The sequence below is a fragment of the Argiope bruennichi genome, chromosome 10 (assembly GCF_947563725.1).
Source record: "Argiope bruennichi chromosome 10, qqArgBrue1.1, whole genome shotgun sequence".
NCBI lineage: Eukaryota > Metazoa > Arthropoda > Arachnida > Araneae > Araneidae > Argiope > Argiope bruennichi.
In genome coordinates this window covers 121,945,323-121,971,198 of record NC_079160.1, presented here as the reverse complement: position 1 = coordinate 121,971,198, position 25,876 = coordinate 121,945,323, and the positions used below count along the sequence as shown (strand labels likewise).

Genomic DNA, 25,876 nt, shown 5'->3' with positions numbered 1-25,876 from the left:
TCTCCTCCAGTGTGTGTGAGAAAGAGAGAGAGTATGTACGTAAAAGAGAGTGTGTGTGAGAGAGACAGAATATGTGTGTGTGAGAGAGAGAGAGTATGTGTGTGTGTGAGAGAGAGAGAGTATGTGTGTGTGTGAGAGAGAGAGAGTATGTGTGTGTGTGAAAGAGAGAGAGAGTATGTGTGTGTGTGTGTGTGTGAGAGAGAGAGAGAGAGTATGTGTGTAAAAGAGAGTGTGTGTGTGAGAGAGAGAGAGAGAGTATGTGTGTAAAAGAGAGAGTGTGTGTGTGTGTGAGAGAGAGAGAGAGAGAGTATGTGTGTAAAAGAGAGTGTGTGTGTGTGTGAGAGAGAGAGAGAGAGTATGTGTGTAAAAGAGAGTGTGTGTGTGTGTGAGAGAGAGAGAGAGAGTATGTGTGTAAAAGAGAGAGAAAGTGTGTGAGAGAGAGAGAAAGTGTGTGTGTGTGTGTGTGTGTGTGTGTGTGTGTGTGTGTGTGTGTGTGTGTGTGTGTGTGTGTGTGTGTGTGTGTGTGTGTGTGTTTAAAAGGTGGGAATGTGCATCTCAAAGTGACTTTTATTTTTGAAATTTTTATTAATTAAAAATTAACTTAACATTTGGCGTTTTTCTGCGATATCCTCGGGGAAAAAAATATTGCATAAAATTAAATTTTATATCATTTCAAAATTTACTCTTTAATGATATAACTTTAGAAGTTTTACTAAATTTTTTTATAATTTTAGCAATATTATAAAAATATTTTTTGCACAAATTACAATAATAGATTACATTATTGCCCTGAAATTTAAACCGCTTACATTGTTTCATCAACAATTTACTAGCATGATTTTTTTTCCATTCTTGAAAGTTAAAGAAGAAGGATCCTGTTTAATATCCATGCAATTTACTGCGAAATTTAGAAGATACGTGAACAGATATTTGCATTTTAGCGCTATGATGTATTTGGCTATGATCCTGGGACTTGTCTCCTTCAGAAAGGTTCATGTACATGATGAATAGAATATATTTAATGTAATTAAAATAAAACGGCCTTTATCCCTGGCAATTTGTCGGAATCATGAACTTGAAGCTGTATTTAAACGATTTAATTGAAATTAAATATAACCAATTTCTTCGGCATACCAGTTGGTCATCCAAGACGAGTAGTATTATGTAAGAAAGTAATAAAATCAATAAAAAATGTAATAATAATAAGATGTAATTTATGTATTACCCTCCCCCTTTTAGTTCCTGTCTTTTAAGTTTTTCCGTCGTCTGCTCACTTTTTATTCTGCTCAAATTAAGTGGTAATTAGTGCACATAGCACCCCGGAATTATCATTCCATCCCCACCCCTGCTGTTTTCTTTTGGTCCTTGGAAAATAGTATACAAAAAAAAAACTCTCAGAATGTGCAGATGCCACCCACCTGCACATTTTGTGAGTTTTTTCTTATACTTTTTTACAAAATATACAAAAATAAAAATTAAAAAAATACGTTCAAATTCTCAATTTAAATTCTTTCTCAAAAGAAAGAGAGTGAGGGAGGGATTTTATGATGCTTTAAGACATGGCTTATATTTGGACTTAGTGCATCCAAAAGCTGAAAATAGTAAATTACAAAAAAAGTTAAGACATTCGCTTACGTGTACGTGCCAAAAAAGTTTAGACATATGGGAAATCTATACTACCATTATATATTTCAATAATTCCCTCTACGAAGAACTAGGAATCGAAACTACATACATGATTCATTCACAACAAAATAGTCTTTTTTGTCTATAAAGATCTTATATTTATAAGAGAAATAAATGGGATACAGCTTCCAAGAATCAATATTAAAATAGAATGTGTTCAATAGAATCGCCGACAGGTTATAATCTTCCTCAAACGTAGCACCATATATTTTAACTATTTGGTCACGCAAGCAGTTTTAGCGTTTTCGTTTAACTAATATAGTTGACAAACAGGGAAATTAAATTTAATATGGTTTATGTTGTAAGTGCAAAAAGCAGAAATACAAAAAACTGCTCAATTGGCCAGCATATTAGCAACTCCTTAACATTTGCATACATAACATACATTTGCATATTTAACATATTGCAGTTTAGTTTAATTATACTGAAGTCTCACTTTTGAAACAACCCGAGGATTATTTTGAAACAGACCTCTTTAATCAGAATTCTGATAAATGCGAAACCAGAAGCTCTTTCCTTCCCCGGCAAATATTCCAAGTAATATTTTAATGAGAATTTGATATCCGTGAATCTAGTGTCGACAAAATCAGCCTAAAAGGCACGTCTTCAGAGGAATCGGATTTCGAATCCGGGAACCTCCTGCTCTGAAACTGAGACTTCACAGACAGGCAATCGATTCCTCATTAAAACACTATAAAGTAACGATTATCCGATGCTTTGATGCAAAGCGATATCTGAATTTTACTATGCTTATATCATTTTTTATCTTCAAATAATAAAAAGAAATATGAAGATGTCAACAAACATTAATCTATAAACTGGATTCTTCAATATTTTTCTGATAAAATCACCTACCATTTATCTTAGTTTATTTACTTTTTCACATATGAAGTATACAAAATATTGTAAACGTCAAAACGTAAGATTTCGATATTTTGACGTATTCTCACGTTTCACACCTTCCCCCCGAGTACGAAAAACACATTTTTGAAATTATATCCGTCTCTCTGACGGGTCGCGATGGCCTGGTGGTAAGGTCTCGGCTTCGGAACCGTAGGGTTTCAGGTTCGTGACCCGTTTCCACCGAAGAACTGTCGTGTAAGGGGGTCTGTTGCACGTTAAATCCGTGATGGTCAAACGTCCTCCCACTGGTGTGGTGTGGAGATGGGGGTGCCAGCTCAGGTGTCGTCCTCGTCATCTGACCGCGGTTCAAAATGACGAGGTTCGTCCCATAATAGCCCTAGTGTTGTTTTAAAACGGGACGTTAATATAACTAAACCAAACCTAAATTAATCGTCTATCCGACTGCATGTCAGCACGATAACTCAAAACCTCTTTGAGATAGACGGATGGAATTGGGTGCGAGCATTTAACATCACATTTATAGATTTCTATCAAATTTTGATCGAAATCCATTCAGATGAAATTTTGGTGCGTGGCTGCCCAGTGACAAGCGAACCACGATGTGAGCGAGTACAAAGCGTAAAGAACTAGATACATGAAGTTTTATTACACATATTCAGCATCTAAAATGTTAATTCGTGTCCAATTTGAAATCAAATCCGTTAAGGAATCGACCATCAAGTTCTGTCTGTCTGTATTGCCGCATTCATGTAAACTAAGTTCAAGAAATGAGCACTAAGTTAAGTGAAATTCAGTTAATTGTTCACAATTGTAACATCCAAAATGTAAATTCTTGTGAATACTTTGAACCAAATTTATTATAAAGTGATCCTTTGTCGGTCTGTATTTTACCATGCATGTAAATACGATACCTCCAAAACACAATTATTAAATAAATGAAATTTGGCATGGAATCATATCACTTCAAATATAATTCTGTGCCAAATTTTAGTTTTAAGCAGTCAGAAACAAAGCATCCGAAATATAAATTCGACTTCTGACGCTTGTGTATTAGCTGCATATTAGTGATTAATCAACCCCCCCCCTCAAAAAGATCCGTGGATAATAAGTTCCTTAACTATCATTCGCCAATGGCATACGGTTAATGCACAGATACCAATTTTCTTTGCCATACTACGAAGCAGTGAAGAACTCTGAGCAACTGAAAGACTTTAAACAAATCCAAAATTTTATACTGTGAAAAGAGAGAGTTTACGCATTAAAATTTTTCGTGCCTTTTCATGTATCATTTCATATATTTTTTGGGAAATCACTCCTGTAGCTTGATTTCTGAATAGATTGATTTTTAATGAAATTTAAGCATTCAAGCACAATAGGTGAAAGTTTTTTTTTTATTTATATTTCATATGCGCATTATAATAATGGATATTATAACATTATGTGAAAAAAAGTGACTAGAATGAGAAGATATGAATATGTTTTGTTGAAAGTAACCTAACCATAAATTTAAATGGTAAAGTTAGCAGAAAATTCTCTCTCTTTGTGAGTGTGTGTGTGTGTGTAACACAATAAGTATAATTGTTGTTGAAAGAAAGAAGAAAGAAAGAAAAGATAAGAAACTTGTTGTTTCATACTTCAGATACATAAATATCGCGTTTTTATTTCTCGTGTAAGTAGTATAGAGAAAGTACAGTAATCATCAAAAAATTCGAACTCGAGATTTGGACGAATATCCTCGCTTTATACCTCCACGGGTTCGAAAAACGCATTTTTAGAAAATATCCTTCTGTCTGTCTTTAACAAAATAATTCAAAAAAGCTTTGAGATAGGTTCAAATCTGATATAGGTCTTTGCACCAAATGTGTCAATTTCTAACACATTTTTGAGTAAAATCTCTTCAGAAGTAGTCTATTTGTCCGGCTGTTCAAATGTAATTTAACACTATAACAATAAAAGGAAGAGAGCTAGATGGATAAAATTTGGTACGCAGATTTAACATCTGTAGTGTAGACACCTATCAAATTGTGAGCCAAATTCAACATAGAGTTCATTGTCTGTCGGTCTGTACTTTCAGTAACATGTAAAAACGCAGTGACTTCAATCTATCAAATTTGGTATATGATTTTGTGACTACAAGTACAATTTTGTGTCAAATCTTCGTTTCAATCTGTTGAGGAAAACGTGTCTAAAGCACACATTCAATTTTCGGATGTAATTAACGGCATACCAGGGATTAATTGCCAAGAAACGCGTCAAGAATGACATGATAGATTCAGTAAAAATACTAAATTCATGCCAAAAGTTAATATTTCTTAACTACTGTGCGCCAGTTCCATGCAAGGTATTCTATGGCATGACAAGCTTATTTAAGAATAAGCGAGAAAATTTTGGAGAGACCACTCCCGCTAATTCCCATATAATTTTTTTGCATTTTTGATTTAGAGTTCCTTTCATTTAATCCAGTTTTAAAAGTTAATTTATTCAAGAAGTCTTTGTTGCCCAAAGGAAAGGAAACTTGAACACCAAAAAGAGAAACTCCTTGCTCTTCAAACGTCACTTCACATCAAAGAGATAAGATCCATTTCACACAAAGCAAGCGATAGTCGTCGCAGAAATCTAATTTCGTCTGCCAACATCCACTTCGTAATAGAACTTCCTATCGATGCGTCCCGAGTGTACTCAATTGATTCCGAAAGTTCTACCTCGGCACCGAGCAAGAATAGAATGACAGCTTTCGAATGGATGGAAATGGGTCCATTTCGGAGAGGAAGAACATTTTGTTGTCGCTTCTTTTCTTTTAGCCCGGAGCCGATTCGAATGTCTGTCATTTTGGAAAGAGAAGTGTCGCATTGATTTCCATATTTCCAAGAGCAAAATGGCAACGAAAAGGTTGAATGCAGCTCCATATTTTTGGTTCAAGATCAATACTGGGTGTTCATCGGGATTATAGACGCGTCTTTTTTTCCTCAGGCCCGTCGTGACATTTATTTTACTTTTGGCAAGAAAAGATCTTTCCTTTTCCTTGCACATCCATGCATAAACAGCTGCGTGCAAGCGCATACTGATGGAATATTGATCTCCCATTCTTTCTAGAATAGATATCTTTCAGAATCAATGGCAGTACCGACTTGAAAATTCGAAACAACTTTAAACTTAATAAGTGCAGTTTAACTCTAGTTTTAACTGGCAAAAGTAACATAATTGCTACAGAAATCTGTCGATATGAGAAAATGGTTGTATAAAAATAATTATATATAGTGTTTAAAAAATTGATTGAACTTATATGTAAAGTCTAATGTTTTCAAATCGTGAATTATCATTTCATCTGCAATGTAACTTCATTTAACGTGTGTAATGATTTCACGAATCTTATTCGTAATGCGAAACAATTTTTTTCCAAAAGAATCTATGTAAAATACGACAATGTATTTCATTTTTGTACAGGAAATCTGTCTAAAGGCATTTTGTATTTGGTTGCGCTTCAGAATTTGCAAAAATGAACCATTACCATTAAATAAATTTGTATCGCTCATAACTATTGCTTTATTAAGGTGATACTTCTCAATATACAGTACAATAATTTTTCATGCTTTCAGCATCTTCCTTATTTAACTGAAAGATTGTTGCTCTATTATGTCTATCATTTCTTTCTCTCCTGATCAAATCTCCTCCGTAGCCTTTTGCTGTGACACAGAATGTAACTCCATAAGCTCTTCTATAGTTCTGACTACGTTTTTTCACTAACTCATGGATGTCGTTGCTGTCCATCTCTAGTCCCATAATCTTGGCTACAGATAAAATCTCGTCTAATAAAGCTACACAGGCACTTTTCCAAACCCCTCGAAGTCGCGTTCGACAAAGCTATCCTGCCAAAACTTCCATATAGATATAAGAGTTTTCTTCCATGCAAATTGATATAAGTCAATCCAGCATGTGAAGTCACAATTTCTCCTCACCACTCGTTCAACGAAACATCGTTTATTAAGCAAATCGCTTCTTTTATATTTTGTTTTGCACTTTGTGCCGGGTTTTACTTTACTTTCCTATGGCAATGTTGCATAGTAAGTATGTAACCTTAAACCGGCTACTCCGACCCAACCGAAGGCACACGAAAAAATCTGAATGGCCGGACCGCCACGACAGCAACTCTGTCGGGAACTGTGGTAAATTCCTAAGGACCATCACCGAGCACAGTACAACCATTCTCGTGGGAAGTACGCCCCTTTATCGATAAGAGGTAGCCAACCCCCACCATTTCTGTACTTACTAGGATGGCCAGAACCAACAGGCATACCGGAAGCTTCTCATCCTCATTTCTGAGGTGCCTCTCAGTAGGAGGGGCAATGTAAAAATGTAAAAAAAATGTCAATATTATTGATTTGATTTGTTGAGGCATGACTTCATTTGTCTATCTGATCTTCGATTTCAGATAGACAAATGCATTTACTGAGAGAGAGGAAAGTCTGAAATGGGAAATGGGTAATAGAGAAATAATAGAGCTTCCATAACTATGAATTTGTTTATTACAACCTGATTTCATTACTTCACTCAATGCAGTTTCAATACTTCTGTATTGAGAATGGTTGTCGAATTAGGCATTATGAAAGAGTAACAAGCAGTCAGATCAGACAAATTTTGATGCGTAGTCATCTCCTAATTTATTAATATAAACTCGTTTGATATGATTCAATTTTTACATTAGAGTCAGGCTATAATTAATATTCCACTTCATATTTACACGAAAATTATTAGGCGCCATTTACAAATGTCAAAAATATCCACTGATGTGTCTGTAATTTTAATGCTATACTCTCAGGTAAAAATCAATGACTTTATACCTTAGAGCAAAACAAAAAGTTAAAAATTTAATAATTAGAAATGCTTCTGGACAAAGATTTTGAAGTAGAAAAACAATAATATTTACATTTTTAGTACAGGGTTATCCTATTAGAACTGAACTAATGAATTTATTAATAATTTCAGAGACCAGAACTAATCACAGTATAAAACAGAACCGTGAACCCTGCATACTATGTAGATAACCAAAAGTTGTCAGAATTTGTATGCAATCATATCGGAAATATGTATGCAACTTGGTTTAGAGATGAGGTATGTGTCCACCTGTTAGGCTATATAGATGTGCAATATTCTAAGGTTTACGGATGGATCTGAAAACTGTTACACTCACAAGAAATAAACAATGCACAGATAGGACTTTTGCATATCTGCTCTCAATATGCATGTACATATATGTACATCATTCCTGGTCATTCTTTTCAAGAAATAACAAATGGTTTTCTGCTATATGACTTCGTGTTTTACGTCTAAGAAGAAAGGTATTGATGAAAAGTTCAAAGTCAGTTGAACAGATTACTCAGCATTAGACGTCTATTATTGACAAAACAGAAATATGAAAAGTTGAAAAATCAATAAATTATTATAAAAAATAATCTTAATGAAGTGCATACTTATTTGATAATCCTTTCACTTTAGGCGAAATTCCACAAAAGTTTTTTCTCCTCAATATGTATCTGAATTTCTCCTTCTTCTTTTTCTTTTGTCTAAAGTAATGATTCTTAAATTTTGGAATATAACATTTTAGAATCCCAAAACAACAATCTGTAAATGAGTAGTGAATGCCTCAAACGAAGATGCAAGTTTTTGAAACAAATTTTCTTAAAATAAATCAGTCGTATTATCCTTATAAACATATAAATCACATACGGAACACAACAGATATCTTAATATTAATCAATTAAAATGGCAGCATTGTTTGGAAAGGAAAGAGGAAAGCGAATAAAATCCATAGGAAAAAGATTATTATATAAGTTTGAGTTATGAATTAAGTTATGAGAATGGACAAATCTGAAAATGGATGATCAGAAGCTCGAAGAAACCTATAAATTTTTTCTTTCAAACTTAGATGCCCGTAAATAATCGATTAATATCTTTGAGTGACTGTGTAAGGTATTGGACCACCGTCACATCTATGTCTTTCATTCATAAAAACGGATATATTGAAATTTTTGATATTCCGTGATATTTTAACAAACAACCATTCAAAATAACAGAATCAGAGTTTTATAAAAAATACTGTTAAAAAGGGAATAAATGGCAGTATTAAGAAAAGTTTTAGGAGCAGCATATGGCAGTTTAATTCTATATAGAATATGATGCATATTTACATTCTAAATCAAGAATACAATAATTATTTATGCCAAGAAATAACAATGTTTCACTTAATTTTTCTGGAATGGCATGCCTATATCATACTTTCAGTGCTTTTTTAATAAACAAAAATCCGTGGAATTCTTTGGAATGCAATAGAATTATTAAAAAATTCTTACGTTTCTTTTTTAACTGAGTCAATCAGGTAATTATTTTATTATCACTTGCACTTAAGTAGAAAATAAATTTTAATTACATTTTTGTATCAAACAAAGACAAAAAATAATATTAAAATTATAGAAATTTGGAACCAATCAATTCTACATTTTTCAAACTTTTATATGCATATGCTTATAAGAATCTTAATATGTGCACTATCTTATAACATCAATCTTAATAACTTTAAAAAAACATTCATAGATTTAAATTCTTAGACGATGGAATAATACCAAAACAGGTGACTATGTATTATAGTCTCTGAAATTCGAATATATATCTCTATATTTCGAAATTAACGATTTAATTTTAAAGAATTTATTTTAATTCATATTGTGGAATTTACGATGCATAAAAAAATCAATGGCATTACTTTTCCAACTGTTTAATTAAATTAAACTTCTTATGTGAAGATATTTTGAATATTGGTTCACTAAGAGGCAATATGTAAACTTGAGGTGTTTGCGTTTCCACGTCATTAAGGCATTGAAACCCAATCTATGAATGACTTGATATTAACTCTTTAACGGCATGACTGAGCCTGTATCGTATGACGAATTATCACAATTTTAAGTCAATAAGCTACAATTAACCCATTCATAGACAAAGATATTGTAATTCGATACAAAGATGATAGATGCTTTTTAAACATTCCAAATTATCCGATGGTGTTCTATTAGTTGAATCAATACATTTCCAAAAAAAAGAAGCTGTCTTCTAATTAGATAGTAGAGAAAACAACATAGTTAAGTCATGAATTTTAAATCAGACCTTTCAATGCATATATGACACAGACATGACGATTAAAAAATTAAATTTTATTTAAAATATTTATTTATTTTGATTCTAATATATTTACTTAATTAAGTCTTTAAAAATATGTTTTCTAACTTTAATGAAATTCCTTTATATTTTATTTTTTAAATCTACGTCTTTCAAATTTTAAAAGCAAAAAGAAGTGAAAAACGACAGAAATTATCTGTCTGAATATTTTTCTAAGCTTGTGTAAACAGAAAATGCAAATGAAAGTAAATGCTGAATAATATTTTCATTTTTTGGTGGGAAAAGTAAATAAAGTTAAAGGCACCTAATGTTTATTTTAAACTCAAATGACTAATGACTAAAACCACATCCGTTTAGCAAAATGAATAATATCTGTTTGTTTATGCAGCAACTTCGCAGAAAAAATTTAACCTTGTATAAATAAGAACCAAAATCGCTGCCAAATATTTTAAATCAAGCTTCAAAATGGAATTACATTTATATTTTTCAGAACAAAGTACATTGCTCAATCCATCGGCCTACTTCTTTGTCCTCCGGAACCACCATGGCCGTTTCCAATTGACAATTCCGAATGAATCGGCCTCATATTCCATCCGTCATAACTCAGTGGTGCAGGGGAGTAACAAGGCAGTTAATTGCAGCCTTTGGCCGCGAGCCAGCTCCAAAAATGCTGCTCTGCTTCTCACTGCATGATCAATTAAGCAATCATCGAGATTTATCTCAAAGGTGGAGTAGTAACAAAGGCTTGGAGGACGCAACGAGCGCTGAATGGATGTCAGAAATCAGAGAAAGTGCTCTAAGCATTCCGAAAAAGGTCTCCAGAATAATTGCACGGATTATTATGACTGATTCACTAGCGACATACATATCTGGATCTGGTAAGCCTCCAGAGATTTGATTTGCTGACATTAAAGTAATCATGCACTTTAATCAGAGCACCGAGCATTTGGGAGATCAGTGGCAAGCGTACCTCTTTTGCTGTGGATTTGGTCTGGGATTTAAGGGTACGCGATAGAGAGAATGAATAATAAAGCAAGATAAACCGTAGCAATGGGACATCAAAGATGATCTTTAATTTGAAAAATAATTAAAATACTTTAAAACATTTGCTTGGCCGCAAGCTCGGATGAAAAGACATATAAATTTTGAAACCAAGTCCATTTAATCATTCTCCTTATTAAGAAACAAAGTACAACTATGAAAGCACTCTTTCCGGTTTCCAAATAGGTAATCCAAATATTTGAACTTGGAGCAAACATTCAGAAATAAAAGATTCAAACACTACTGTTAAAATTCCCCGTGTCCTGATGAATGTACTATGATAAGTGAAAAATCATGATAAAATCGGCATATAGATCCAGAATCAGACTTGGAATTTTATAAATTAAGAATTATCTTAATATTGGTTGTGTACTTTAAATAACATCTTTCCTTTAAATCATTCTAATATTAAACAGTTTGAGTTGAAAATATTTATTAGAGATCTTCTCAAAATCAGTCAAAACGTTTAAGCTATATTCAAATGGCTTCCGTAGTCAGACATGGAATGCTTTTTAGTTAAATTCCCAAAGTTTTCCAGATGTCCCATTTTACATCCAGATTGAGGAGAAGTACATAAGCACTGACACTCAAATGAATATCTGATAATTAATATAGGAAATAGGTCTCGTTATGATAGAATTCACAATATAAATCTGCATTCTTGCATATGGACATTTTTTTTTGTTTGAAAGCAAAATTGAGATAAACAACAAATCTATAACTTGAATATTAATTTAACATAAATGTACAGCAACAAGTACCATTTGAAATGGTTAAATGAACCGCAAGCTAGAAGCTTGATAGTTTCACAGAAACAAAGAAAGAAATTATCTCTAATCCTCTCATTCAGCTTTCTGCCAATTCCCTTCATGGCCTTTTGTGACTTCTTTTTATCCACCAACAGGAGTCGGTAATTATTTTTCTCCTATTCATTCTTCAAGCTTTTCATAATTACAGGGTAAAGGAAATCCCAACTAAGCAGGGCCTTTAAAAGAAAACAAAATGTAAAATCTTTTTGCTCATCAGAAATCAAAAATGACAGTTGAAAGTTTATATTCACCACTACAATAAATATTCAATATAAGCCCCTTAAGAAAATAGAAGGATATGGAAGAGGTACGATAACTTATCCCACAACTTTTTTTTCTGCTCGTAAGACGTAAAGCTTCGAAAGGCTTCGATATACGTCAATGGCGATAATTGGCGCCACTAGCGGCCATTAGACTCAACGCTACCAGTTTCAAATATGTGATTCATTTCTCACTGTTAAGAATTTGTAACATTTTCTCCCAACGCAGTTAGTATCATGGTAAGAAAGAGAATTTTGCAGGTATTTAATGGATGCCGAATGGGACAATATTAAGGATCCCCCGCCCATGATGACAAACTTGGCGACTTTTAGTTGTGTTGAATTTAAACTTTAAACTGTTATTTAAAATTTTCGATGTACAGCAAAGTTGTATTTTGTTTTGATTTGTTTGAATAACTCTGCAAAGTTGTATTACACATTCATGAACATTCTGCATGTCTATCTGCCAACGGTGCTATCCAATCATGTACAAGGAAACCCATTTAAAAGCATACAAAAAAAAGTGTATTGATACCATAACCGTTGTTCAGTAACAGCCTCCTTAGCGTTAAGACCAAATATCACTACATGTCATAATAATAATAAAATTTGAGAATCTGTTGTACATAAAAAATATTAAATTTGTTATGCGAGTTCAATAGCGTTACCTTTAAATTTTTATTTAGCAGATTCTCATAAGATTTTATTTAGCATAATTATTTATAAACTGTACCAAGCTTCCCGTGTGACGGAAGAATGTTCCAAAACTCTTAATAAACCAGATCATAACCTATAGCTAACAATATTTGGCCCACAGTTACTTCTAGAGAAATAAGTGCTGATTTAAAAGGTTTTTAAAATTTTGATAACATTTTTATTTCAGTAAAAATGAATCGAAATTTTAATCTTTTTTCTCTATAACTTCAAAAACTATTAATGCTGAAAAATCATTTTTATTCCACTTTAAAATATAAATTTTGTTTGGTGATACCAACCATTTTCAGTTTTGTTTCATTTTTCAAAATTCTGTTTACGACACAATATTGTAACAATGTTTTCTTTCTTTATATAAATCAAAATAACAAGACTGTGAAAAATTGACGTTTATACTGCAATAGCTCTAAAGAAATAAGCAAAAAGAAATAATTTTTTTCAGTTAATTACTTACTAGTGCTTTATTCAGTGGTGGTTATTTCAGAAAATTGCATGTTTTTTTTAACATGATAATGTTTTGGGATTGGTATTCCTTTTTTTAAACCGTAGAAAACCATTATTATTACAGATTAAAAAAGCTGATACGAAAATAAGGTGGACGAATCAGATTTTGAAACATTACCATTCTATGATGTTTTTGATAAAAAGTTCGATTTTTTTCCCAAGGTATTCTTTTTTCATTGTGTATCCTATTATTTTTGTTTAATTATTTGCTTCGTTAGATATTAACCCCTGCTTATTTCCTTTATAAATAATGATTTAATTTCAATATTTTAATAACAAGCCATTGAAACATGGTTTGTTGTCATATGGAACCAGTTTATGAAGGCCATCGCCGATAATATTTTTAAGATTTTTGAAAATCATTTTTTCCAATGAATATTAGAAATTGAATTAATTATAAATATTATGTATCAATTTAATTATAATATATTGCCATTCATTTACTTTCTGATTTAATAGTTAAATATTTACACAACTTTCTCAAAATATTTATATGTTTTCATAATGTAATTTATTCCGGTTTTATTATGTATTAGAAATATAGTTTTCAGTTTGATTAATTAAATTTAACACAGTTCAAGAACTAAAAAATTTGTCGGAACCAGCCCCAATGAAACTAACCAGAAAATTTATCTTCACTAAATCTTTAAATCTATTATTTTCATCGAAGTTGTTTAAAAAAAAATTCAAATGCATGTTTACAAGAACACGATTAAGTAAAAAGTTTGAGAGACCTTCAGAGTTTATTAGCCTAACGAATAAATATTATATAACGTATTTTACAATAGCAAACCAGATTTTCGTCTTTAAAACCGGCTTACAGCTACATAGAATTCAGAAAAACAGAAAACTATCTTATTGACAAAAAATTTGCAAAGCATTACTATGAAGTATATTTTATAATCAAAGTCAAACAAAAATGACTCCTACAAAATTGAAAGAATTGCTTTTTTTATAATAGAATCAATCTGTAAACATTTTAAAACCTGAAACTGTATTCATTGCATGCATTTAGTAAGCAAATCATCTGCAACATTTTGTATATTTCAATGTTATTATAGAAGAAACAAAAAGAAAAAGATAATATACAATTAGAAGAGAAAGAATAAGAACACAAAAATCTGAAACAATTAGAAAAATCCTATCAAAAATAACCAATCAAAAAAAGAACTTGCAGTAGTATTTTTAAGGAAAGTAATTTTCTCTTCCAGAGCAACATCCAATAACAATCTTTTCTTTTTTTTTTTTTTTTTTTCTCCTTCTTATTTTTTTAAACTTTGTGTTAGTTCGAGATGGAAACATTATTGTTAAATCAATTAAAATAAAAATAAGGCTTTTGCAATGAAAAGTAAGAAAAATTACAACTTATAAAACATGTGAAACTATCACGTTCAATTTTTATAACAATAATTCATAGAAAAGAATATCCTATAATCATAAACAATTCTGCAGTTGAAATATTCAAAATAAAGAAAACATTACTTTCTATGAAATAAAACATAGAAATAAGTTTTCCATTTGGTTTTCTTTCTTTATTTTCCATACTCCTCTGAAAAAGTTAGCGATATAAATTTATTTTATAAAAAGCGCCAGTTTTGCCCGTTCATAAAAAGAACTTTCACCTTTTCATCACGGCGAAAACTAATTCCGCTTCATCTTTAAATAAAATATGGCGAGTGAAGAAAATAAAATCGTTACATTTTATATCCTCGGAAAAAAAATCGATGGCATTTTTGATGAAATGGATCAGGAAACTCAGCCATTTGAGTCATCACGTCTGAGTTTAAATGCCAGCCGATGGAACAAAAATGTTATTTCCAATTGAATTTTGTTGCTTCTTCTGTATAAAAATATAAAGTTTTCAGAAAAAAAATGTAAGTCTTTCTTCAATCTATGATATGAAGATATTTATTTGTAAGGTGCTGTTCTTTTTTTTGCATTATTCTTAATGCCTGATAACGCCGAAAGCATAAAAATCATATCGATTATCCGAACATCGATAATCTGCTGCGTAGTAAAAGCTTCTACAGAACTCTGAATACTCAGTTTTTTAGAGAAAAGTAAAAATGTTTAACACAACCAGACTTTCTCGCAAAATATTTAACGATTTTTTTTAATTGTTCGACGGAAGTTTTGAATTTTAAAAGTAGAATTTTTCTTAGAAATGTGTTTTATAGATCGATTAATTAAATGGAAAGGTCGCGATAAAAATAAAAATAAAACTTTTAGTCATGTTGCTTTTTTTTATGCTTCAGTTGTATTAATGCATCTGAAATGCTGCAAGCTGCTATTATGTGAACATAAAACATTTCATTTTGATTGAAAAGTTTATGTAAAACATCTTATGCGGATTGGATAAGATGGATGTTTAAAATACAATAAAATGGATGTTTAAAAAAAACAATAAAATGGATGTTTGAAAAAACAATAAAATAGATGTTTAAAAAACAAAACTCTAATTACATTTTGTTAAAAAGGATATATTCTCTATAAATTATGTTCTCCTATTCTCTAGTAATTATGTTATGGAGTCTGAATGTCAGGAGAATTGACTCAGATATATCTGATGATGGTACAAAGTGAAAAAATCTGCTCCCAAACATTACTAATAGAGTTTTATAATGAGTTGTTCATCTAACTTGACTAATCTGCTTTTTCTTGGTTTTCTCATTTTCTGATGCATTTTTTTTCTCCTTTTTCTAATTAATCGTTAATGTTTCAAAAAAATGTATAAAAAAATCATGAATAAAATTTTTGAACAGAATCTTAAAAACATTTTCAGCTACCAATCTTCAACCAGATACATGAAACGAACCATACTCCCCCCCCCCATGCATGCATTCATTGTGGAGGAAAAAACTGCAAAAAAAATAATATTAACGCAAAAAAATAATTTATCATTTCAAATATAATTTTTAAAACAAACATCCAATTATAATATTAGCTTAAAAATAAAATCTGATACAGATACTGAAAGGAAGAAGAAAGTAATACTTTTGCTTCTAAAAAGTTTTTCTTAATTTAAATATCAATGTGTCACTTATTTTTAAGCTTAATTACTATTTAGAGAGTCACTAAAACATTTATGACGAACAGTTGTTGAAAATTCCAAAAATTTCCTGATATAATGAAAAATAATGCTTAAAATATATGTCAGTTCTAAAAAGACATCATATATTTAATCCAAAACCATTTCTTCATATTCAAAATAGATAACGATAAAAGGATTAGTGGTGCAAGGTTTTCTTTCTTTCTTTTTCTTTTCTTAATAATGGAACATTTAACATAAAATACATTTTGTCAAATTTATCAATGAGTTAAAAATTTTAATACAACAGAGTAACAATATGTAAAATTAGTAATAAAAAATTATATTTGAAATACACAAAAAAGTTACTGATTGGACACAGCTTTCGATAATGGATAAACTATAATTTCGAGTTCACTATTGAAAAATGTAAGTCTTTTTGTGACGGTTTCCATAAAAAAAAAAAAAAAAAAAAAAAAAAAAAAAAAAAAAATCAGTTATATCCCCTTTCTAACGATATGTAAAGCAATAATTATAAAAATAATACAGCATTAGAATTTTTTCACTATATTTTGAAAAAATAGCTGTTTCTCAAAGTAAGTATTTTGAAGCTTATTTCCTATTACAAAATTTAGCCGAAATTCCCATAAAACTTTATCATTGAGTTTTCTTATAATATCAGACATCCTCCTTAACCCATTAGGAGCCTGTGATAGCACGTGCTTTTCTATACATTTCCGTTGTTAATCTGGGCGGAGAGTGTCTGTTGCCGTTGTTTGTATATGTAGCAATATGATATATACCCAAACGAATTATGAATGAATAATTTTAATTAATTAATCAAGTAAATATTTAATGTGTAATAAAAAAAACTTTTAAAAATGAAGAATTTCTGTTCTGTTTCTTTTTATAATTTATTTATGCATTTTTTCGTTGATTTTTTACTAGAAAATAATAGCTTCAGGCAGAAAGGGTTAATCTTTTCAACATGTGAAATGATGTACGAAAAATATTTAAGATAAAATGATTGCATGAAAAAATATTTAACATAAATGTTGCATGAAAATTGTATTTGTGTTGGTGGTAATGTTGTCTGATATTTCAAATTGTTATTTTCCTTTCAACGATGATATTTTTCTACAATTGGACCAACTGACGTGAAATGATTTCCAGTTCAACATTATCAATCGACCACTAAATACAGAAAGATTATTAAAAAAATAACTAAATAATTAGAATAATTATAACTAATTAAGTGTAAAGATATGAAATGTGAAAAGTAATTCTATTGGAAATTTGCAGTTGCCATCATTAGAATTCAAATTTTGCTTTCAAAAATAGCCGAATATCGATGCAGTTTGATAATTCGTACAAAAAAATGCATTCATAAGTAACCTAAGTAGTACATAACAAACGTACGTAATCGTCAACAATGATACCGCCTAGATATCGTTCGTGTTTTTGGAAGCTCTCATACTAAGCACTTATAAGTGCTGAATTTAAACTTTCAACTGTTATTTTTTATTTCGATTCACAAGAAGGCTGCAAGACCGGGTTGCCTGGTTGGTAGTGCGTTGGATTCACATACCTTTGGTTGCGAGTTCGAACCCCGCCGACAGAAGACTCTCCGTGTACAAGGTGGCAGGTGCACGCATAAATCTGTCGTGGCCACAAAGTCCTCCAGGCCGTGACAATATCACTGAGGAGTCTGGATCAGAGGTGATCGTTCTCTGATTCAGGTCTAAATTATGATCTGTGAATAAAATGCATGATTGAAGTTCACCCCGTAAAAAGGGTTGTGATGTGTGTGTAGCTAAGTCGTACTCTTGACCGTAGATGCGCTACTGAATTAAGAGACATTAAAACTTAGTTTAAAATCGGCGACTTGTCAGCGGGCTTGTCAATGACAAATGCCATAAGAAACAACAACAAGGCTGTGCTTAGTTCTGTTCTCTTTTAAATTTTGATATTCATTTATTGCGCGCATACATCCTGTATATATAATTGACTATATATCCTAATCATCTCTATTAATAATAAAGAAGAATGTGTTTATATTTATGTGTAAGTGCATGTTGGAACTCTACAGGGCAGGATGTTTGACCTATAGTTCCCAAATGTTTTGCAAAAGTAATTTAGAGGATAAAAATGTAAACTTCGGAGCATTTTTTAAATTTTAATTAATTAAAAATTAATTTCCGAAAATAATTAATTTAATAATTTCCGAAAAAATTTTCATACAAAAATTATTTTCTTACTATTTTGAATTTTTTTTAAAAAAAATTTTTTTTTTTAATACTTATTTGATTTTCACAAACTTTTTTTCACGATTTGCAAATTTAAAAAAAATATTTTGTCTATAATTTTTAACATTCTTCTTTGTAACAATTCAAACGGCGTTTCAAATATTTAGTTACTTATTTTTCTTCTGTTATAAATGGAAGAAAGATTTGTTTAAATTTTCATATTCGTTTGGTAATACCGTAATAAATTTTTGCTTTATGATTTGATTTTATTCAATATTTTGTGGAATCTAAGCAAGACCCTCATAAATTATTAAGTATATAAAGAAAGAAATATGGTATTGTTAATAAAGATATTTACTATTCTTTAAATTTTTACCAAATTATTTAACTAACATTCGATTGGATATGCTCACGCCACACTCTTAGATTTCGCCTCTTCAATTTAATTTAGGAATCAATAGCGCGGGATTGAGTACGGAACAAGAAGGTGAAGTTACAGCACGGAATAAGACTATGTGCAATTAGAGATCGATAATGCAATTTTGACAAGCGATTTCATTCTATTAGGACTTAAGGCACAAAAGGCAGAGGCAAGTTAAAGGTATTTAAATTTCTCTCTCAGTTTTAAGTTTAAAAAGACTACTGAATGAATATAGAATATAAATTATACATAAGCAATTTAATTTAAATCAAAGACAATGAATATATCACACAAACAAGCTGGTTGCCAAAAGCGATTTATACTATATAAAAGAAAGAACTCGCCATTCATTCTCGTTTTCCGCCGATAACTTTCCATTATTAGAATATTTGTGGATGGAAACATGTGACTCACGCCACTGTGACTGTAACCACTTATTATGTGAATGTAATTTTCATTTTTTTCCGAGATGCCATCACTAGACTCATTTTTCTTAAAACTGGACAGATTTATCAGCACTGCACCCTAGGAAATTTGTTTTGTGCCCGATGAATGACGCGATGGGACATTAGAATAATTAGCGCTCACTCTTTTCATGCTTGGTTTCTATGGCAACTTCCTGTCTTCGAAAAGACAGGAATGACGTGGGAGTGTTTAATTGGCATTTCGATGGCTCTTTAATTCATTTCAATTCAAGAAATTAGGCGATCGAAAACAAAAGAAATCTGGCAGATCACATAAATCGTATTATAGACTTGACTTTTATGGACATCGAAATAGCGCTTGCATTTGAGCAAGGATATTTGCATTAAAAAAGAACATCAAAAAGTGATACAACTGATTTACTTCTTTAAAACATATATATATATATATATATATATATATATATATATATATATATATATATATATATATATATATATATATATATATGTATATATATATGTATTGTAGTTTTTTTTTTCTTTTTGCATAATTGTAAGCGTGTTAAAAATAATACCCTTGTTTTAAAAATTTTTAGAATTATAAATTTAAAAAGAAAATGATTTTTTTTCATGTTGATACATAAATCTAAAAAAGAAAGGAATTTCTTGTTTTATTTCTATATACTGTATTTCTATACACTGTAGTGTTTTTGAAAGGAAATTTAAAAAGAAATTGCTGCTTTGTGCTGTATATGGAGACGCTTCAAGTTTTTTTAAAAAAAATTGTACTTGCAAAACAAGGTATCAAATTTTTCACATATACTCCATAATAAAGTCTTGCATGGTATTGGCGTACAATAGTTACAAAATATTAACATTTAGCATGAATACATCTGATTTACTGCTTTAAAAATATGTATATTCTAGTTTCATTTGTTGCATAATTGTAGATATATTATAAATAATGCTCATTTTTTAAAAATGTTTGGAATTATAGATTTAAAAAGGAAACTTGATTCTTTCGTATTAATGAATACTCGCAAAAAGAACGAAGAAAGGAATTTCTTATTGTATTTGTCAAAATGTTGTTGTCTAACCAATACTGTTTTTGGTAGGAAATTTAAAAAGAAAATGAACAATGACATTTTTAATTTGCACGATTTTCAATTTGTTCTTTTTCGATTTAGAAGAAGATTATATAATTTATAGAACAAAAAATAGCTAATGGCAAGAACTTTTGATCCTCATGGCTTTGCGATTTTACATTACTATTATCAATAATTTCGTATTTGAGATCCTAATTCCGATCCTTTTTACAAGCTATGGAGGTCAGAAAAAGAATTTGTGGCTTCGAACTTGTAGTATAAAAGGATTCAAAGCCCGTTATTATCGAAGATTCATCACTTTGCGCGATTTAACTAGTCAAACGCGATATAAATCAAATTTCGTTTGGTTTTCAAAGTTTACGCCAAGATAAGAAACATGTTATTAAACATGTTTGCAGTGAAACTACGCCTGACTTTCGAAAGAGATAACATGAACTGACTATGAAACGGATGGATTAATCAATAATTCATGAACGTTTTTGAACAAATTTGAGAAAGAACATAGAAATTAAACACACTGGTAAAATTTTTCATAAAATTTGAAAATGAATCTCATGTTTTAAGAGAGATGGCGCCTTAATTATTTATATTTAATTTATGCAACAACAAATGAACAAAACTGGGCATTTTTGACATCTTACTTTTTGAATTTAACCGAATTGCTATGGTTTAATGAGATGCTCGTGAGCTTCATGCTGTATATGGAGAGGCTTCGTGTTTAAAAAAATTTTTGAACCAGCAACAGGGATCTCCCCAAGATTTCCTCGTATACTCTCTAATAAAAGTGTTACCCATTCCCGCAAAACTTTGTGTACATTGGGGTGGCAGATAACGTCCTGTATGCCTTTAACATACAATAATCAGAAAATATTAACCTTTAGCGTAAATTTGGCATTTTCGCTGAATCGATCAGGTCATCCCTGGTGAGTTTTTTTGCGATTAATTCCTGCCATGCAGTTAATAGAATTCGGAATTGTAATTTTTATGTTAGATGTGCTTTTTCCCAACCGATTCAAATGAAAATTTGACTCAGAACTATAATTACAGTCACCAATGCATCTTTCAAATTTTATTTATTTAAGTCAATGCTTTGTTGAGTTTTCGCGTTTGCATGTTTCTGAAAATAAAAATCGACAAACATGTCTGCGACATAGATGTTAAATCTGTGTGCCGAATTTTATCTATCTTCTTTTCGTTTTCATTATTGTGTTATAATCTAACAGCCAGACAGATAGACTTCCTCTCAATAAATCTTGCTCAAAAATTTAACAGAAGTCGACAAATATGGTGAAAAGAGCTCATACCTAATTGTATCCATCTAACTCAAAGCGTTTTTGAGTTTTGTCATAGACAGACAGACAGAAAAAAGGGCAAATTTCCACTGATATCTAAAATGCGGGGATTCGTCAAAATCTCGAGTTCGAAATTTTTGACAATTACTGTACTTTCTCAATACTTCGTGCACGAGAAATTGAAAAAAATACATAACATTTTGATAAAAAATTCAATTAACTTCATCAAACAGTCAGAAGAATTGATAAAAAAAATCTGTAAATTTAAAATAAATTTTAAAATATTTATTTAAATTTTATTTAATTTTATTATTTAAGTAACATTCAGATAATACTTAACTGAATACTTCTGAATACAGAGAAGACTTTAAATAAAATCACAAATTTAAAAAACATAAATTTCATTTTTTTAATTTGCGCATACTTTTTAGAATTGGATTTAAGTATTTTTATATGAAAAGAAAAAAAAACTGAATAAAATTTAATATTTATATGGGTAATATATTTTGGCAAACTTGACTTTGTCGAGAGAAAAAAACAAGGTCTTCGAAAAATGCCTGCCTATAAGTATTTTTCTGTCTAGAAAAATTGCGGATCAAATAAAATTTCTATTTGAAAACTTTTGCTCTACGATATCAAATGGCATCAGAGTTGTCAATTTTTAAAAATGAAGCCATGAAAACTGAATTTGAAAAAGAAAAAAAAGTCTTATTTTGTGCCGATTAATTCTGGAAAAATATTAAATAATAGTGTTTGCTAACTTTACAGTCATTTGAAAGTGCATTCAGATTTAATTATTGAGACAAAATGTTTCCCTATTTAATTTTCTCAAAATTTTCAGAAAATCGGCCATTATAAAATTTTAATTTCTACAACATTTTTATGATAATTTTACCTTTTAAACTGTTCATGTAAAATAACATTATATTCAGACGCGAAAAACTGGCATATCAGCTTCCAGCACAGTCGCCTCCTCTTATTTAGCAACATATTTGACAGCGAATTAGATACTTGTTTTGGATACCCAGAAAAACAACAACTTAAGTCAATAAGATTGTTTTTATGTATTTTCCCCACATTAAAGCACTATTCTATTAAACTATAGGGTGAGTAGTTGTCACCTCTGTAGACGGACGCCGAAGAGTTTTCATGAACTTGCAAAAACAGTCAAGAAAAAGGTTTATATTCCAAAAAAAAGTTTAATCAGAACGGCCCATTTAAGTAATGTCAGTATTTAAAAAGTTAATAAAACGTCAAAAGGAAAAGGTTTATTTTTTAAATATGTACACGGAATTTTATGTGTGGGATAGAACATTGGTATTAGAACGGTTTCAATTTTTGATATAAATCTTTTTAGATTAAAGCGTAGTCTTTATTCAAAGTGCCAAATTCAATATTGTGTCCCATTTCGAAAAAAAAGGCTGTAATTCAATTAAATTTATTCAGTTTTGTGGAGTTTACATATTCCGCATACTACATTTTATAAGTTTATTTAAAAAATTATTTCTTTTAAGAAAATATTTTTTTTTTCTTTTCGATAGTTGATCTCTACAATTATTAATATAATAAAGAATAGTAAAAAGAGATTTTCGTGATTTATTTATTTTGATTCTCATTTCTTCAATATGGTCTCATGGGTATTAGTATGATAGAAACTTATTTAAATGCAGCTTAAATTAATTAGAAAATATTTCCTTCTCCTTCTAAATATCAAAAAAAGTGAATTCATTGAGTGTTGTCTTCAAAACTGGTTTCTGAAAACTCATTAAATATTTTGCAACTCTCGCGAGACATGAACAAACGTTTATGTTTTTAAATTTAAAAATAATAAATAATAATAATTAAAAATAAATCTAATCCATTCGTCTTCTAATTATAAAAATAATTGAAAAACGAATTCTTATCTGAAAATGGTGCAAAAAAATGCAATTCGTACTTTAAGAACGAAATAAATTTATTTATTTCATCAGGAGAAATGTAAGCCCACTCTAATTAAATTTTAAAACGGGGAATCGATTCATACGATTAAACTAGTTATCGATTAATCAATACGCAAGAGACTATTTGTTACAAGAAAACATTGATGAATGTCCTAATAAAGTAAAATCAATCTTCCACAGTATTACGAATTCGGAACAGTTAGGATATGAAAACTGTTACATACTATGAAAACATTGAGAAGAAATGCACATATTCATGGGAACAAACAAAGCAATCGATCAGAAGATGTCCATTTTGAATAAAATCTTAGGATCTTTTTAATTCTAGAAAAAAATTCGAACTCCTGAATTGTTATTGAAAAGTTTCAAACTGTATAATGCGCGCAAAATTATTTTTAAATTCTTATTATTCCTAGATAACGTTGAGTTTATATCATAACAGAATTTGGAAAGGAAAAAGTGTGCTCTCAAAAACTGTCTTTTAACTCAATCATAATCTTTTTCTTATGAAAAAAAAAATGAGCTTATATTTTTGAATCTTTTTAAATGCTCTTAATTCGTACAAAATCTTATTATTTATCAAAGAATAAAAAACTCTTTACTCCGATTCAAAAGGCGATCTCTTCTCAAAAATAATCGTTTGGCGTTTTTTTTACAAATAATTTCGAATTTTATTTTTTATTTCTAATATTTTGCTTATTGATGCAAAACCTCTTAATATTTCGTATCAAAAAACATGAATGCATCTTTAATAAAATAATATAAGACATTAAATAACGTAGTTAATATAAATTATATTTGTTTCAATTTTTTTAACGCGAGAATTAATAAGTTATAACATTTTGAAATGATATATCGATAATATTTTTAGAAATTTTATTTGCATATCTAACATAATTATTGCAATGTAATACCGGAAGCGCTTTAAAATATAAGTTTTTGGAAAAGTAAAAAACTAGTTAAAAAGAAACTTTACATTTCTCTTCAAATAGTTTTTTTTTCTATTAACTAAAAATGTATCAAATAAATATTAATATTTAAATTTAAAAAGCAGGATCTATAATTTCTACTTTGAAGAATAAATACCATTTGTCCAAACATTCCAAAAGTTATTGTTCCATATATAGTAATCTATAAAATATTATCCAAAAAAATATTTTTTTAAATGAAGGCTCGATCATTTTTTTAATTTAACATTTCCATAAAGAATTATAAATTTATTTTTTAATATTATAATTACAACTGCCCAAGTGTAGAAGACCGATGTCTTGTTGACAATCTACATTCAGTCATAATGTTTATTGTTACAAAACAAACAATTTAAATAATTTTTTTTTCTTTGAGTCTTGTGTGACGAGCAAAACAAACATAATTCCACTTCCCTCACTTTAGTAATTGATTAAGAAGTAAAAATCGATATTTTTAAATTATTTTTTAATGTTTCCTTTATAATCTTTCTTAACCGCATGACATTTATTCGAATCCTTTACACTTTTTACCTTGACCCACTGTCTCAAATTTTTCTTCTCAATAACACTGCTTAAAGAAAGTGTAGAGAACTGGCATTGAACTTGGAACATTGACAAATCTCCTGCCGCATACATAAATCTCATACTGCATTCGCTGTCTCCGAATTTCTTGACGACTGACATCCAGATCGTTAAAACGAGACAACGCACGTCGGACGAAGCACATCGCTGTCATCAAGTAATCATTCAAGAAATTAAAAATATTTAAGGAAGAAAATCTTTGAATATAAGAGGAAAAAAATCCTTAAGAATCCATGCGCAGGTTTTGGCCCACAGATACCACGCCCCCAAAAAGCCGGCACCGGCAATAATTCACAATTTCACCTGCATTGGGGGGGGGGGGTTTAGTGAAAGCACTTACCTTATCTTCGGTTGGTACTGGACACACTCGGCATAAATTGAGAAAAGAATTTATCATGGGGACGGATTTCCCCTCAGGTGGTTTGTTCTGCTGCATCTGAAACAGTTGCAGGCGATTTCAAAGACACGCCAACTTGATCTCTGTCCCACCGACTAAGAGGGATAGAACCGAAAATCGTCTGCACACATCGCTGCTCGCCAGGGTTGCCTTTGGCGAGCGTTATGGCGGCCTAAATTGTCGCCAATAAAAGGAAGATGGAGATGAACAATTCGCTGAGAAATGTGTTGCAGTTAAAATTGTGGTTATCGTTACGGTAACCCGGATATTTGAATTTAGTCGTTGTTTGAAACGCTCGGTTAATTTGTTCCAAAAGCGAACTATTAAATGACGAGGGGACTTAAATCCAATATTTAGAGAAAGATATTTCTTTGCTAATATTTGAGGTTTTTGCTCTCATTTTATTTCATAGAAATTTGCATAAAA

General features: G+C 30.4%; 1 protein-coding gene across 4 annotated transcripts in view; it reads right to left on the bottom strand.

The window, feature by feature from the left end:
- LOC129989456 (uncharacterized) overlaps positions 1-25,543 on the bottom strand; it is a 302,200-nt gene extending 276,657 nt beyond the window's left edge. For all 4 annotated transcript variants that reach the window (XM_056098002.1, XM_056098005.1, XM_056098004.1 and 1 more), the window contains exon 1: positions 25,394-25,543. In XM_056098002.1, coding sequence (XP_055953977.1) covers positions 25,394-25,489 — 96 coding nt within the window. In that variant the 5' untranslated portion in view covers positions 25,490-25,543. The remainder of the gene's footprint in view (positions 1-25,393) is intronic.
- Positions 25,544-25,876: the final 333 nt, after the last annotated feature.